The 15,064-nt window shown below is 42.7% G+C and overlaps 1 protein-coding gene across 1 annotated transcript; it reads left to right on the top strand.

Annotated features, from left to right (window-relative positions):
• The first annotated feature begins 12,870 nt into the window (after positions 1-12,870).
• LOC147089536 (uncharacterized) lies at positions 12,871-14,790 on the top strand. Its single transcript, XM_085977092.1, has one exon. It carries the CDS (start codon positions 12,940-12,942, stop codon positions 13,756-13,758), a length of 819 nt encoding a protein of 272 aa, XP_085833218.1. The 5' UTR covers positions 12,871-12,939; the 3' UTR covers positions 13,759-14,790.
• Positions 14,791-15,064: the final 274 nt, after the last annotated feature.

The following is a 15,064-nucleotide window of genomic DNA, read 5'->3' as shown; positions in this document are numbered from 1 at the left end:
AGAAGACAAAAGGCAGTCTGTCTGTATCTCATCAAGCACGGGCTGACAAAAGGATTGAAATCACCAGCCTGTGTGAATGCATGAATTAGTTAATACTGTCAGTCAACTGCAGTTTAGGAAATTTCACCCACAGGACAATGGATGTTTGTTTACAGAACTCTCTACAATGTTGACACAAAGGCTTATGTACTTACAGCTGTCAATCAATTGCGGTTGGACTGACCACAGGACAATGGGTTTGTTTACAAACCATTTGAATGCTGTTGACTGAAATTCAGTAAGACATTTAAATTGAGCGAATACCAGTCAAATGAATGGGGTAATACATTCAAACCCATTGCAGTCAATGAGGACAGTTCGACCGCTTTTGTATAGCCCAAATACATTCGGATTTGGGCGCGAAGATTATGGCTCTGAATGGGGTATAAAAATAGCCTCAGGAAGCCATCTCCCTCTCTCTCTGCCGCCTCGCCTCCGTGCTCTGCCTGCAAGAAGAACAACTCAACAGCCCGCCCAAAGAAGTGGAATACCAGCAATTACTTTTAAATACTGGGGTATCTCTACTTTGGGGCAGTGAAGAATATAAGACCGCAAGGGCATGGAGCAGGCGTTCACTGGTGAGCATAGATTTTTCTGGCCCATTAAAAGGCAACCTAGATAGGTATTAGGGGTTGGAATTAAGGTGAATTTTTGTTCAATTGTAATTTTAGTCAATTTTCCCTCGATGTGTCCGTTTTCTCCTCCCCTATTAAGTTAAAGTGTGCTGCATTAAGTAAAAGTCTGCTGTATTAAGCAAAAGAGTGCTGTACTAAGCAAAGGTGTGCTGTAGTAAGCAAAATAGTGTTGTATTAAGCAAAAGGGTGATGTATTGAGTAAAAGTGTGCTGTACTAAGCAAAAGGTGTGCTGTAGTAAGCAAAGGTGTACTGTATTAAGTAAAAGTGCTGTATTAAGCATAGGTGTGCTGTATTGATTATTTTCAATTTATTTCTTTTATCTCAAAAAATACTGGTCTCTTTGCACCCAACCACGAGTCTCGTTTTGTCTACATCGCTACTGAATAGGTCCGGTGATCAGAACCAGAAAAGGGGAGTGATTCTAAACCGCACGGGGCTCTGGAGCAGCTCAGATACTTCTGACTGGCCAGAGACAAGAACCCAACTATATAACCACCCCTTTTTAATTTCTACAAAATGGCGACCACAGCAGGACCATCGGCAACAGTATGCGATGTAGCAGACGGTGGTTTGGTTCTGGAGAGTGCAGCCGTTATTGGGTTTATTTTTATCCCACTGATCTGTTTGTGGTTAGGTTCCCGCAGGCTTAGGGAAGTTAGAGCAGAGAGTTTGGATAAGGAAAGGGAGCTTGAAGAATACCAAGCAAAGATAGAGTGCCTGGTGGTCCAGTTTAGTGAGGCCAAAAGCCACACAAGTTACGAATTAGAGTACCTGAAGTGCCTAGCTGCAGAGGCCAAGAGCAATGAGATGAGGGTGTGGGAGGAGAACGCCCGTCTCATACAAGAAGTAAATTAGCAAGAGGAAAAGTTTAGGGAGGTAAAGGCAGCATATAAGCTGGCCTGCGACCAAGGGTTTGAGGAAGCAAATCATGGCCCCTGAAGGGAAGAGATAGAAAGCTTGAATATGGCTTTAAAGAGGGCAAAGGGGATGATATGTCTTATCAGCCCGAAGACAGGTCAGTCGGATTTTACCGACAACCCTAATAGAACCGTCTCAAAGTCAACACCCAGAACAAGGTCGGTCAGTGAATCAGAGGTCCCACGACCGCCACCCACAGCTCCGAGCTTTCAGGAGCTCTGGCAGCAAAGGACGGTGGAGGTTGAGGTGGTAGAAGAAGCATAGCAGGCCCCGCTAGATAGGGCGGGACCAGGACCAGTGTACCCCCTCCGACAACGGAGGTACAGTCCGCCGGTTGATGAAGTTGACCCAGGGGCCATCCAGAATTAGTTTGTGGTGCCATATGGCTCCCACCAGCTCAGGGACATGGTTAGCCACATCCCCAAGCTCACTCGAAAGGGAAACCCCTCCCTGCACTTCAGGGAGGTAGAAAAGGCAACTTGTGTTAATGACTGCGATGACGCAGAGCAAGCAAAAATGCTGCTGTTTTCCCTGGGAGGTGATCTCCTCCAGGTCCTATCTGGCGAGTGCAAAAGGGGCAGAAGGATTATGAGGATCGGAAGAATGAGATATTGGAGGCCATGGGACCCAATGATGGTAGTCCGCCCGGGTAGAAAGAATGGTGCAGCTCCCAGGGGAGTCCCCGCAGGCGTTCGCAGACAGGCTGTGGCCAGTCTACCAGAGCGCATGCCCGGGAATGCCAGGGCGGGCAGCACTGGACCCAGTCCAATTGACTCACTGGCTCCGTTGTCTTATGACAAACAGACTACCCCAGATCCAAGCCCAGGTCCTGGCTTGGTTTGACCCCCGACACCCCCAGACCACTGAAGAAGTGGTGATCCGCCAGCTCACAGTAGCCTTCAGAAACATGAGGTGTTTCGAGGTGCCCCAACCCAAGGCAAAAGTCCATGAGGTTAAACCTGGGAGCCAGAGTAAGAAAAATTGGCACCAGAAGGGTAACAGTCCCTCCCAGGCTAGATCAAATTGTTATGGGTACGGGAAAGATGGTCACTGGAGAAAAGACTGTAAAATCCCTGGAAGGAGAACAAGGGAAAGGATCCCACAGCCCCAGCCCAAAAGGCAGGCCAGATATCCCTCCCGCTGCAATTGAGTCATTTTTATAGCCCCTACGGTCTCTTCTGACTGGCCAGGGGAGAATAGCACCGGTGCTTTGAACCTGTCTGCCCCATTCCACTCCCAGCAATGACTAGAGCCAGCGCAACAAGTTGACCTGTGTCTCCGAGAAAATGCTGAGGGGAGCAGGCCCTATGATAAGATGAGGTGAAGATGGTGCAGGGGAGATATTCGATGGACATTGGAGCCTCCAGCACGGTGGTCCACTCGGAAGACCTGACCAATTCATCCCGGTCTAACAAGGTCCCATTTAGCTTAATGGGACCCACAGGGAAACAGGCAACTGGGAGTGATACCTGAGGTCAGAAATCCTCAGCCCGCAGCAGGTACAAGCTCACAGGCTGCACAGGCAGGCGCTGTGGCTTGTGTTAGGGGAGGAGCCAATCATGACCAGTGTAAGTTATTTTAGCTGGGGGACAAGGAAGGAGAGTTCTGGGACCCCTGTAGAGCAGGTCCGGTAGCTGCAATCCGTGACAAGGGAGGCACACAGGGTATAGTTTTGGCCCCAGACCAAAAGCAGGTCCAAGCCCCAAGATTCCGCCTTTAAGGCCGCCCTGGTAAGGGAAAAGGATTTAGAACAGGATTACTGGCAGGCTGCCAGTTATATTAAACAATGCAGGTTGTTTGAGCTGGGGCAGGGAAACAGGCAGCTGGGATTGTACCTGAGGTCAGAAATCATCAGCCTACAGCGTGTACACACACACAGACTTCACACGCAGGTTCAGTCACGTGCGTGAGTGAAGTTCCCCAGCACTTGGCCTGAGCGATTCCCCCTCTCTTGTGGGACTCTGGGGAGGAGCCTGAACCAGGTTTCAGACCTGAAGGGGAAGTCTCTCAGCCACCAGCAGCCGATGGCAAGGAGGGACCCGAAGGAGAAGGTCCCCAGCCAGCAAGGAGTGTGTCCCGAGATAAGGGTCCGCTCCCCAGGGTCGCCCCACCATCAAGACTCCCTAGGAGATCTCTTCGGGTACCCCAGCCCAAGGAATTATGGTCACCAGCTTTCCAGTGGAATAGGGCGGACTCCCGAGTCAGGGAGAAGCCAAAAGACAGAAGTCCCCAACCAGCAGCCATAAGTTGCGAGGGACCAGAAGTTGGAATCACTCCAGCCACGCCACAGGGAGCAGCCTGGGGCAGCCCAAACAGGGATTTGGCTGGCCGCCCAGAGATGGGTGGCGCTTGTATATAGCTTTGTTCAAAAAATGTGTATAGAGGATTAAGTTAGAATGTGTTAATTTAAATTTTATATTGCAATTCGGTAGTGTTAATTATTAGAGTATAAGTTTTAAGTATGGTACTGTTCCAGAGCATTGTAATATGTGAGCCAAGGTCGCGGGACCCGATCTCACTCCCCCGAGCCAGGGGATCTGGCAAGATGTTCTTTTTTTAAAGTATTTTTCAGAGTTCCGGTAGGTACAGAGGACCACCGTGTCTTTGGGTGCTCGAGGAAAGGAGCACCCCTAGCCCACGAAAAGAGGGGTCTGCAGGAGGCAGATGCCCACAGCGTTTAAACTTTTCTTGGAAACCCAGATTAAGATTAAGAGTTTACAAAAGCTTGTTAATTATTTTATATTTTGCATTATGTACTGGGCCCAACTCCAAAGGAAATAATGTGTGAACATAGTTCCTAACTGTGAAGCTGTACTACTTGTTTAGAGTTAATTGAACAAATGCCTATGAATTGTTGTATTTGTAGATTGTGAAAGTTTGAAGAACAGTTATGGCTGGAGGATGGTGCCATTTAATAAAGTGTCAGGCAATTGCATTTATTTTTTTTGAAAAGGGGAAGCTCGTTTTCTTCCATTTGTATTTTTAGCAGATATGTTTTGGCTTGGTGGTAATCCCATTGAAGATGTTGTATCGTGTTAAAACTATGTCACAAGTGGTGCAGGTGCATTGGACCTCCTCCATGCTTGAATTATTGTGAATGCTCAGTGGTGCAGGGGAATTGGACCCCCTCCGTGTTTGAATTATTGTAACTAATCTTGTTTTTCTGTCAATAGATGCCTACCGTGTACTGCGTTTCTGTCTGGGTAGGGGAGGTGGAGTTGTCGGGGGATGAAAGATAGATAAGTATAAGGGAAGGTTGTTTGTGGGGGGTCAGAAATTATTGATCACCTTCGGACAGGATACTCCAAGGAAGTTTTAGTATCCGATGGGGGACGGTAAGGTTTTGCAAGAATTTAGAAAATTTCCACAGCCCTGAAGATTATTTTTTTGATTAAAGAAAACCTGGGTGGAATATACCTTAAAACCCAGGGTATCAAAATGGCTGTCAGACCTCGTGGCAGAAGACAAAATAACGTCTGCCTGTATCACTTCATGCACGGGCTGACAAAAGGACTTGAAATCACCAGCCTGTGTGAATGCATGAACTACTTAAAACTGTCAATCAACTGCAGTTTAGGAAATTTCACCTACAGGACAATGGATGTTTGTTTAGAGAACTCTCTACAATGTTGACACAAAGGCTTATGTACTTAAAGCTGTCAAACAATTGCGGTTGGACTGACCACAGGACAATGGGTTTGTTTACAGAGCATTTGAATGCTGTTGACTGAAATTCAGTAAGACATTTAAACTGAGCGAATACCAGTCAAATGAATGGGGTAATACATTCAAACCCATGCAGTCAATGGGGACAGTTTGACCCCTTTTGTATAGCCCAGATACATCCGGATTTGGGCGCGAAGATTACGGCTCCGAATGGGCTATAAAAATAGCCTCTTAGGAAGCCATCTCCCTCTCTCTCTGCCGCCTCGCCTCCGTGCTCTGCCTGCAAGAAGAACAACTCAACAGCCCGCCCAAAGAAGTGGAATACCAGCAGTTACTTTTAAATACCGGGGTATCTCTACTTCGGGGCGGTGTAGAATGTAAGACCGCAAGGGCACGTAGCAGGCGTTCACTGGTAAGCATAGATTTTTATGGCCCATTACAAGGCAACCTAGATAGGTATTAGGGGTGGGAATTAAGGGGAATTTTTGTTAAATTGTAATTTTAGTCAATTTTCCCTCGATATGTCTGTTTTCTGCTCCCCTATTAAGTTAAAGTGTGCTGCATTAAGTAAAAGGCTGCTGTAATAAGCAAAAGAGTGCTGTACTAAGCAAAGGTGTGCTGTAGTAAGCAAAAGAGTGCTGTATCAAGTAATAGTGTGCTGCACTAAGCAAAAGGTGTGCTGTAGTAAGCAAAGGTGTACTGTATTAAGTAACAGTGCTGTATTAAGCATAGGTGTGCTGTATTGATTATTTTCAAGTTATTTCTTTCATCTCAATAAATACTGGTCTTCTTTGCACCCAACCACGAGTCTCATTTTGTCTACATCGTTGCTGAATAAGTCCGGTGGTCAGAACCAGAAAAGGGGAGCGATTCGAAACTGCACGGGGCTCTGGAGCAGCTCAGATACTTCTGACTGGCCAGAGACACGAACCCCACTATATAACCCCCCCTTTTTAGTTTCTACACATTCTCATCTCTGCAACCCATATCCTAGCACAGATCAAAGCACACGGCCTAGCAATTCCGTCGTAGCTAAACTATATGTTGTTACGCCAACGTCTCAAATTTATAATTCATAATATTGTATTTATTTCCATCTTTGCCCTATAGACTAATCGAATGCTGCGACCTTCCCCATAACTTTCCCATCCTATAATACCCATCACTTGTCCATTCCCTTTCCTGTCAGCTTTCTTGTATTCTCTCATTAACAACAGCAGCAGCAACAACTTGTATACACATAGCGCCTTTAACATGGAAAAACGTCACAAGGCGCTTCACAGGAGCAGGATCACCCAGAATTTGACACTCAGTCACATAAAGAGATAGTAGGACACAAGACTAAATGCTTTTTCCAAAGTTCGAATTTAAGGAACGGTTTAATGAGGAGAGAGTGGTAGAGATTCGGAGGTTTAGGGAGCGATTTGTAGATCTTAGGGCTCAACACTACTATTGGCACCTCCCTCTGACCGTTTAATACATTGCTTAACAAACCCCCACTTTGACTGAGTGTCTGGTCAGTTCTCTTATTATCTCTGTCTTTGCGATGAGGTCTACCTGTTGCCTGGATGAAGCATCGAGAGAGCTTTTTCTCCATTAAATGTGAAACATAAAAAATAAAGTATTTTTGCTGATGAAATGTTAATTCCTAGAATTAATGTCGTATCATGGCCCTTTGCACAGATTAGTCAGTCCCACAGTGCAAAGGTTAATATTATATGGTCGTGGTGATTCAGTGCTGGTCAGTGAGATGGCATGGCAAGTGGTTGGGCTGAATTAGTATCAAAAAGTGCGCTTCAATGTGATAGATGGCCAGTGAAAAGGGTAGTGCTGAGATCAACGGGCAACTCAGTGCTGGTCAGTGGGAAGGAGGGGATAGAGGGCTGGATAGTACGAGGTAAAACAGTTGACTCGTTTCAGGTCAGTGAGATAGTTGTAGTGGTACCGATATTACAGGCTCAATAGGCGAGTCAGTGCAGGTTACTGAGATAGATCGGTTAGTGGAACTGTTAGTAAGAGGCTCAATGGATGAGTCAATGCTGGTCAGTGAGTTGGAGCGCGTATGGAACGGGTATTACTCGGCTAAATAGGTGAATTAATGCTGGTCAGTAAGTTGGAGATTTAGTGGAAAGGGTAGCACTGGCCATAACAGGCAAATCAGTGTTGTTCAGTGAAATCGAGGGAGTGGTGTGAAGTGCAGTACGAGGGTCTTTAGGTGAATCAATGTTGGTTAGTGAGATGGAGAGGTAGTGAAACAGTAGGTACTATTAGGTTCAGTCGTTGAATAGCTGTGGATGTTTGAGATGAACACAGAGTAAAGGAATTAGCAAATAGGCGTGTCACTGCTTGTCAGAATGCTGAAGGTATATTGAATTGAACTGACCTGCTCAGTGAGGGGTTAATTTGTAATCATATATTTGGTGAAAGAATTGATGAACCACAGGCCAAAGAGGCAATTGCACGAGCGGAATGGAAAAGGCGACTGTTGGTCTTTCACGGTAATAAGTGGGTAAAACATGGCGCATCAGTGAGTAGCTGGAGTTAGCGGCAAAGTGCTGAAGTTGCAGCTAAACAATATCAGCAGGTCGGAAGTTGCTGAAGATGTGGGCGGCACGCTTGTTCAGATAATCGCCATCCAATATAGATAAAGCACTAACATGTGGCGGTAATATGCTGGAGTACAAACAGTAAATCGGCTGGTCTGAAATCCCTCTCCCTGTTAATGAATCAAAAATATTAAACATTATATTAATCAACAATACATGATCTCTAGGATTTCTGCATTTAAATGTGATCAGTGCTTGTTCCAATATTGCCTTACTTTACAACAGTACATTTTATGTCTTTCTTTCTTGCTTTTTACATTCTTTTTTCTTTCTTTATGCCAACTTTCTTTCTTTCTGCATAACATACATATTGTGATGGATGCCATCAACTGGGATAGATATGTTCTGCGGTGAATGGATCTTATGTTAGTGGGGCCCCAGAATAAATGGTCAGACTATGGGTAATAAATTCTTAAAACAGAATCAGAATGCTGCGGGTGCTGGAAATCTGAAATAAGGGCAGAACATGCAGTAAACAGTCTACAGGTCAGGAAGCATCTGTGGAAACTGCAGCGCAGGGACTGGAGGGTGTGCTGCACACTGGGATTAACATTATTATTTAAGTTCATAAGTTTCCTTTGTTTAGCTTTCTGCTAATGTTCTTTGTTAGTATTTCCCCTGTAATATGGTGCAGTTGCGTTTTTTTTGTTTGACACTGGGACATCCCGGTATTTCCTTATAGCTTTAGTAAGGAAAGGCATCTATGGAAATTCTTGTTAGAATTCTAAGAATTGTATGGGTATATGAATGTGCAGCCTGCATCCTGGCCTTAGGGGTTTGAATGGATTGGGAATTCCGCTCTTCTTGTTAAAATTCTTCTGAAATTTGCTGGCGTCATCTGTTTGTTCAATGACTGCAATTAAACCCAATCAGCAGGGGAGCCGACTTTCTGACTGGATGAATTTTCTCTTCAATAAATAAGGGGCTTTATTTCAACGTGTCAATTGGAGAATCGCTCCCAGCATCACCACCAACCATCGAATCATCGATAATAACAGAAAGGGATAAAATGTCTCTTAGTTTTCCACTCAAGCTCAAGATTCTATGGGTGATTAACGAGATACAAATGATTTATTATCCCATCCTAGCTGCAGTCGGTGTCCCAGGTAAGTTACTACCTGGGTCAGTTACTTCAGGAACTGGAGCATAAAAATATGTGACATCTTATTCCGTGTGGGCAGCTCTTTGTTTTATTACTTTCCTTATATGACAGCAGTAACTACACTTCAAATTACTCCTCAGGCAGTATAGCACTATTGGACGTCCGGAGGTTGTGAAAGGTCTGATAGAAATGAGAGCTCTTCTTTCTTTCCAACTTTCATTCATTCTTTCTTTCGTTCTTTCACTCTTTCTTTCTGTCTTTCTTTATTTCTTTCACTCTTTCTTTCTGTCTTTCACTCTTTCTTCCATTCTTTCACTTTTTCCATTCTTTCCTTTTATAGATTTTAAACTTTCTTTATGTTGTGTGTTTAAAATGGACTCGTTCCTTTTATTGTTGTGAAAGAAACTTCAGCGATTTTCGCAAACTATTTCCATCATTGTTTCTTTCTTTTCTTTCTGTTTTCTCTCTTCATTGTTTCTTTCTTTCTTACAACATTCTTTCTTTCCTTCATCCTTCTTTCTTTCTTTCTTTCTTTCTTTCCTTCTTCCTGTCCTTATTCTGTTCTTTATTTCATTCATTTCCTCTTTACCTTTCATCTTACTTAATTTATTATTTTTTGTTTGTTTGTTTGTTTCTTTTTTTCTTTCATCCTTTCTATCTTTCTTTCCTTCCTTCTTTCTTTCATTCTTTCTTTCTTCCTTCCTTTCTTACCTTATTCCGTTCTTTATTTAATTCTTTCACTCTTTCTCTTCTTTGTACTTAATTTATTTTTTCTTTCTTCTAACCTTTCTTTCTTTTTCCTTTCTGTTTTTCTTCTATTCTTAATTTCATTATTTTGCTCTTTCTCTTTCTTCTTATTTAACTTATGTTTTATTTCTTCTATCCTTTCTTTCCTTATTTCTTTCTTTTCTTTCTTTATTCCTTCCTTTATTACATTCTTTCGCTCTTTCTCTCTTCCTTCTTAATTTCGTTCGTTCTTTCTCCTTCCCTTCCTTCCTTTCTCCCTTCCTTCCTTCCTTTCTTTCTTTCTTTCTTTGTATCTTTCTCTCTTTATTTCTTTCTTTCTTTCATTAATTCTCTCTCTCTTTCTCTTTCTTAATTTCTTTCTTCTTTCATTCCTTTCATTCTTTCTTTTTTCTTAATTTCTCTCTCTTTCACTCTTTTTTCTCTCTTATTTTCTTTCTTTTCTTCTTCCTTTCTTTGTTCCTTTTTTATTTGTTTTTTCTTTTCTCCTTTCTTTATACATTCTTTCACTCTTTCTCTCTTTCTTCTTTATTGCTTTATTTCCATCTTTCTCTTTTTCTCTGGTGTTTGTGTTTTATAATGGCACAGGCTCCACTGATGTGAACTCCCAATCATTGGTTCAATGCAATGACTGGTCCATCCTAACTTGTCACAATAGTTACATTTCAGCCAATCACATAAAGACCCCATTGTTCTTTCAGTCTACAGCAGAAGACATGTCCCGCGATTATTCTCTTTCCTTGCTGTAAATACTGAGTCAGAATGTCAGATGATAAATTGCTTTATGACCTCACACAGTCTTCGGATTCTTCAGGATACTTTCATTTATTTCATTGTACAAATCAATCCTAACAGATAAATCACAAATGCATCGATGATTCAATTTGGTCCAGCTGTCTCACTTTCCAACGTTTCCTGCTCTATGTCAGTGTCACAGTTTTTGAAATGTTACGATAGAATTGTAAGTTTGACCTACTGTTTATTACTATTGAACTCATTTAATGAGATTTGATAAATTAATTAATATTATTAGTTAATCCCGTGCATCCTTGGTACAGTTCTTCATATCTCTGCGTAGGACACTTGCCATTTTGTACTGTTCATCGTATCTCTCATTTGTATCCTCAATGTTTGAAAGGGGAATGTTTTGCGATTGAACCCATTCGATCAATGATTGTGTCATGCTCTGTTCATTAATTTGAAATCGATTGAGTTAAAAACATCTGAGGGAGAGAACAAGATTAGCATTATTTGTCTAGAATTAAGCTCTTTTCTGAAATCACAAGATGGTCTGTTATATTATCATTCATATTATGCCACCATTTACAAGACATGATCATTGTTATAAATGCTACATTTAATACCTGAAAACCTGCCTGCAACATGAACTGCATTAAATGTTAATTTTTTGCCTTTGTATATTTAGTGACTCTGTATATTCAATTACCGAGCATGCAGCGTAGTGTGACTGTAACTCGTCTGAACCAATGATTGACCATTGGTAATCCAGGAGCAGAGGTGGCAGCACGGTGGCATAGTGGTTAGCACTGTTGCCTCACACCGCCAGAGACCCGGGTTCGAATTCGGCCTCGGTTGACTGTCTGTGTGGGGTTTGTACATTCTCCTCGTGTTTGTGTGGGTTTCCTCCGGGTGCTCTGGTTTCGTCCCACAGTCCAAAGTTGTGTGGGTTAGGATGATTGGCTATGATAAATTGACCCTTAGTGTTAGGGGGATTAAATACGTGTGGTTACGGGGATAGGGTGGGATATGTGTTGGCGTAGGGGTTACAGGGATCGGGTGGGATATGTGTCGGTGCAGTCTCGATGGGCCGAAATGGCCTCTATCTGCACTGTGGGGTTTCTGAGAGGATCTGACTGTGCCTCACGTCTCACATCCAAAACAAGCAGGGATACTGTATTTAATATTTCAGGCCAGTAGCAGAAAATTACATTACAAGCATTGAATGGGAAGTTTTGATTTCTGAAATTACACTGAAGCGCTCAATGCCTTGAATAAAAGTGACCATAGTAATTGCATGACCAGAATGGGTGTTGCTATCTCAATATCCCATTCAGAGTGCTCAAAATATTCACCCATTCCTCTTACTCCCATGCCTTTATGCGCATCACAGCACTTTGGGACATTTAGTTCAAATATAACACCACAACAACTAACTCACACATACACACTGCAATTCACATTTCAGAATTTTCCAACTGTTCCTTCTCCGCTGGCTCAGTTGCAAGTGAGGCTCCCAATTCTCAATTCGTTGCTTTTGTATGTATACCAAAATCCAGTTTCTGTTTTTAACCTTGGTTTCTTTAATAAATGCGATGCAGACTTTTAATCCCCTCGAGCCTGCCCCACCATTCAAATAGATACTGGATGAGTTTTAGCTTCGCTCCATCGACCAGCCTTGGTTCCATATGCCTAAACACCCTTGTCTATCAATAATCTATCACTTTCAGTTTGATATTTTACTTGAGCCACAACCTGAAAAGCATTTTTGGGGACAGAGGTCACAATTTACACATTCCTTCTTGTAAGAACATAAGAAAATAAGAAGTAAGAGCAGGAGATGGCCATACGGCCCCTCGAGCCTGCTCGGCCATTCTATATGATCATGGCTGATCATCGACCTGAACTCAACTTTCCCTCCAGATCTCCATATTCCTTGATTCTCCTTGGATCCAAAAATCTATCTCAGCCTGGGGTAAAGAAGTGCTTCCTTGAACCCTTGAACGGCCTAGCTTTAATTTTAGTGACTCCGCCAAAAGAGATATTAGGTTACCCCTATATACTCCATCAAATCCTATAATCATCTTAAATGGATCACCTGTAATATTATATACTCCAGGGAATACATTACTACCCTGTGTAATTTGATCACGTTGTGCCACTTAAATGACGATTTATCGCTGGCACTCTGAGTACAAGCCCTATCTCCAGGATGCCCTATCACAGGTAGAATAATCACGATCCATCACTGGATGCAAAGCTGAGCTGCACATTTTCGAACAATTTCAGGTAATTGTGAAGAACGTTAATGTCCCTGTTATATAACGGACTGTTACTTCCATGCAAACACGAAAAACTACTGTTAATGCCCCATGTCTGGTGAATGATTATCGTATTTTATTGCTGCACACAGTTAACGTGGTGACGATTGCGATCCTGTCTCGGGGAAAGTGTGGACTCTCCAAATGTGTCACTCACTACCTGGTGGCCATGGCAGCGGCAGATCTACTGGTCGTGATCATCGATCTGATACTGAGGCAGATTCCTATTGTTTATCGGAAAGAATTTTTGTTTTTGAGGGACACTAGAGTGTGTAATATTCACGCCGTCCTGCTTTATGCCGCCACAGACTGTTCTGTCTGGTTTACAGTCACTTTCACTTTTGATCGATTCGTGGCCATCTGTTGTCAGAAGGTGAAATCTATATATTGCACCGAGAAAATGGCGGCTGTGGTTCTAGGCACAGTGACTGTGCTGAGCTGTTTGAAGAACATTTTCTGGTATTTTCTATATACAAATCAGTATTGGCTTTCTAACACTCCCTGGTTTTGCCGCGTTACCCTTGTTGTATCACGTTCACTGGTCTGGGCCATGGTTGAATTAATGAATTATATCTTAATGCCATTTATTCCGTTTCTTTTGATTCTACTGTTCAATGCTTTAACAGTCAGGCACGTTTTAGTGGCCAACAGAGCCCGCAGCAGACTCCGGGCTCGGAGCAGTGGCGAGAGTCCCACTGACCCAGAGATGGAGAGCCGTAGGAAATCCATGATTGTACTGTTCGTTATATCAGGGAATTTCATACAGTTATGGGTGGTGTTTATGGTTTGTTCTATACTGAGACGGTTGGATTACTTGGGATATCCTGTCCCTCTGCCGACATTTGTACCTGAAATCGGCTTCATGCTCCAGCTCCTGAGTTGCTGCACAAACACTTTTATTTATGCAGTGACCCAGAGGAAATTTAGAGAGGAGTTGAGGAGAGGAGTGAAGTACCCCCTCGCAATGATGAACAAATTAAATAGATGAGAAGGCCTAACACTTTCTAACAGTATCCTGTATTTTTGTTTCATGTGTAGATTTCACTGGGTTCCATTGGCCTTCATATTTTCGGAAACATTTCACAATCTGGTCCAGTGTTAAAACGCAAGTTAATATCATACTTGGGGACCTTCTCGCCTTTTTGCGCAAGGACAGGACCCGGACACAAGCTATCTACAGCTGTGGTTTTAGCAGATACTCGCCCAGGAGTGGGTAACTGCTTTACTCAGTCTCATGCTGAGGTCGCAGTACAAGGGTGTTTTGGCAATGAGTCCTTGTTGTGACTGATTCCAAAAAATAGACAAATCGTGTGAAATTTCCCGACATTCAGACCGGGTTTAGATCCTCAGAGTTGACAGCTTTATCCGATCTGTGCTAGTCTGTAAAGGAAGACTTGTTTTAAAAATAAAGATCAGAAAAATTTAAGGCAGCAGGATGGTTGCGATATATATTCATCTCTGCCTCGTCACTGGGAAAGATATTGAAAAGGAAACAATCTATATTAAATTCCAGTCAACCCCGTGCGTTCGCCTAAGCCTGTTCTTCATTTTGTACATTTCTGGGCAGATGCCGTTCTGATTAAAGCGAACATATTGCATCCCATTCAGTGTTATGTATGTTTTACCTGTTGTTGAATGAAACAGAATGTGACCTGAAATAAATGACATTTTGCCCAGTGATAATTTCGTCCACATATAGAGTTCTTGCCAAATTAGTTGGGAATAATGGCCCACATTTTCCAATCCCTACGGGTGTGTACGAGCTGTGTACACACCTGTCGGGACCTCATAAGTGCCGGATTCACGCATGTGAAGCTCATGCCCTGAAAACCGGCCCTTCCGATCTGTCAAGCATCCTCTCAGCTGATCATGTGCATGCACAAGAGAAGGGCCACTGCGGGCAGAGTGTTCCGCTTTCTGCAATATCTCCGCCCGCTGAAATCTCTTTAAAATGTTTTGCCTGGTAAAAGGAGGCGTAAGGCCTGCTTTTACCAGCAAAGAGTTTAAAAAAGTAAAAATATTTTTTTTCACTCATTTATCATTTAAAATACATTTAAAAAAGGTAAGTTTATTTTAACCCCGTAAAATTTATATATTTTTTTGAAATAATTACATTTTTGTTTAAAATATTTAATTTAATGTAATTTTAAATAATTTTAAAAACGTGATTTAAAAAAATATATATTTATTGTTCTGATATATTTTTTCATTGATGCCCATTCATAATTTTGACAGGTCTAAGCTGAGAGCCCTGTCAAATATATGAAGGGGGATTCCCTTCTTTCATTGGTTCC

This window comes from Somniosus microcephalus, unplaced genomic scaffold, assembly GCF_052327205.1.
Source record: "Somniosus microcephalus isolate GS21.2 unplaced genomic scaffold, FLI_Smic_1.0 unresolved_chr4, whole genome shotgun sequence".
Lineage (NCBI taxonomy): Eukaryota > Metazoa > Chordata > Chondrichthyes > Squaliformes > Somniosidae > Somniosus > Somniosus microcephalus.
Note: the sequence above shows the minus strand (reverse complement) of the source record. Positions and strands in the feature narration are given on the sequence as shown.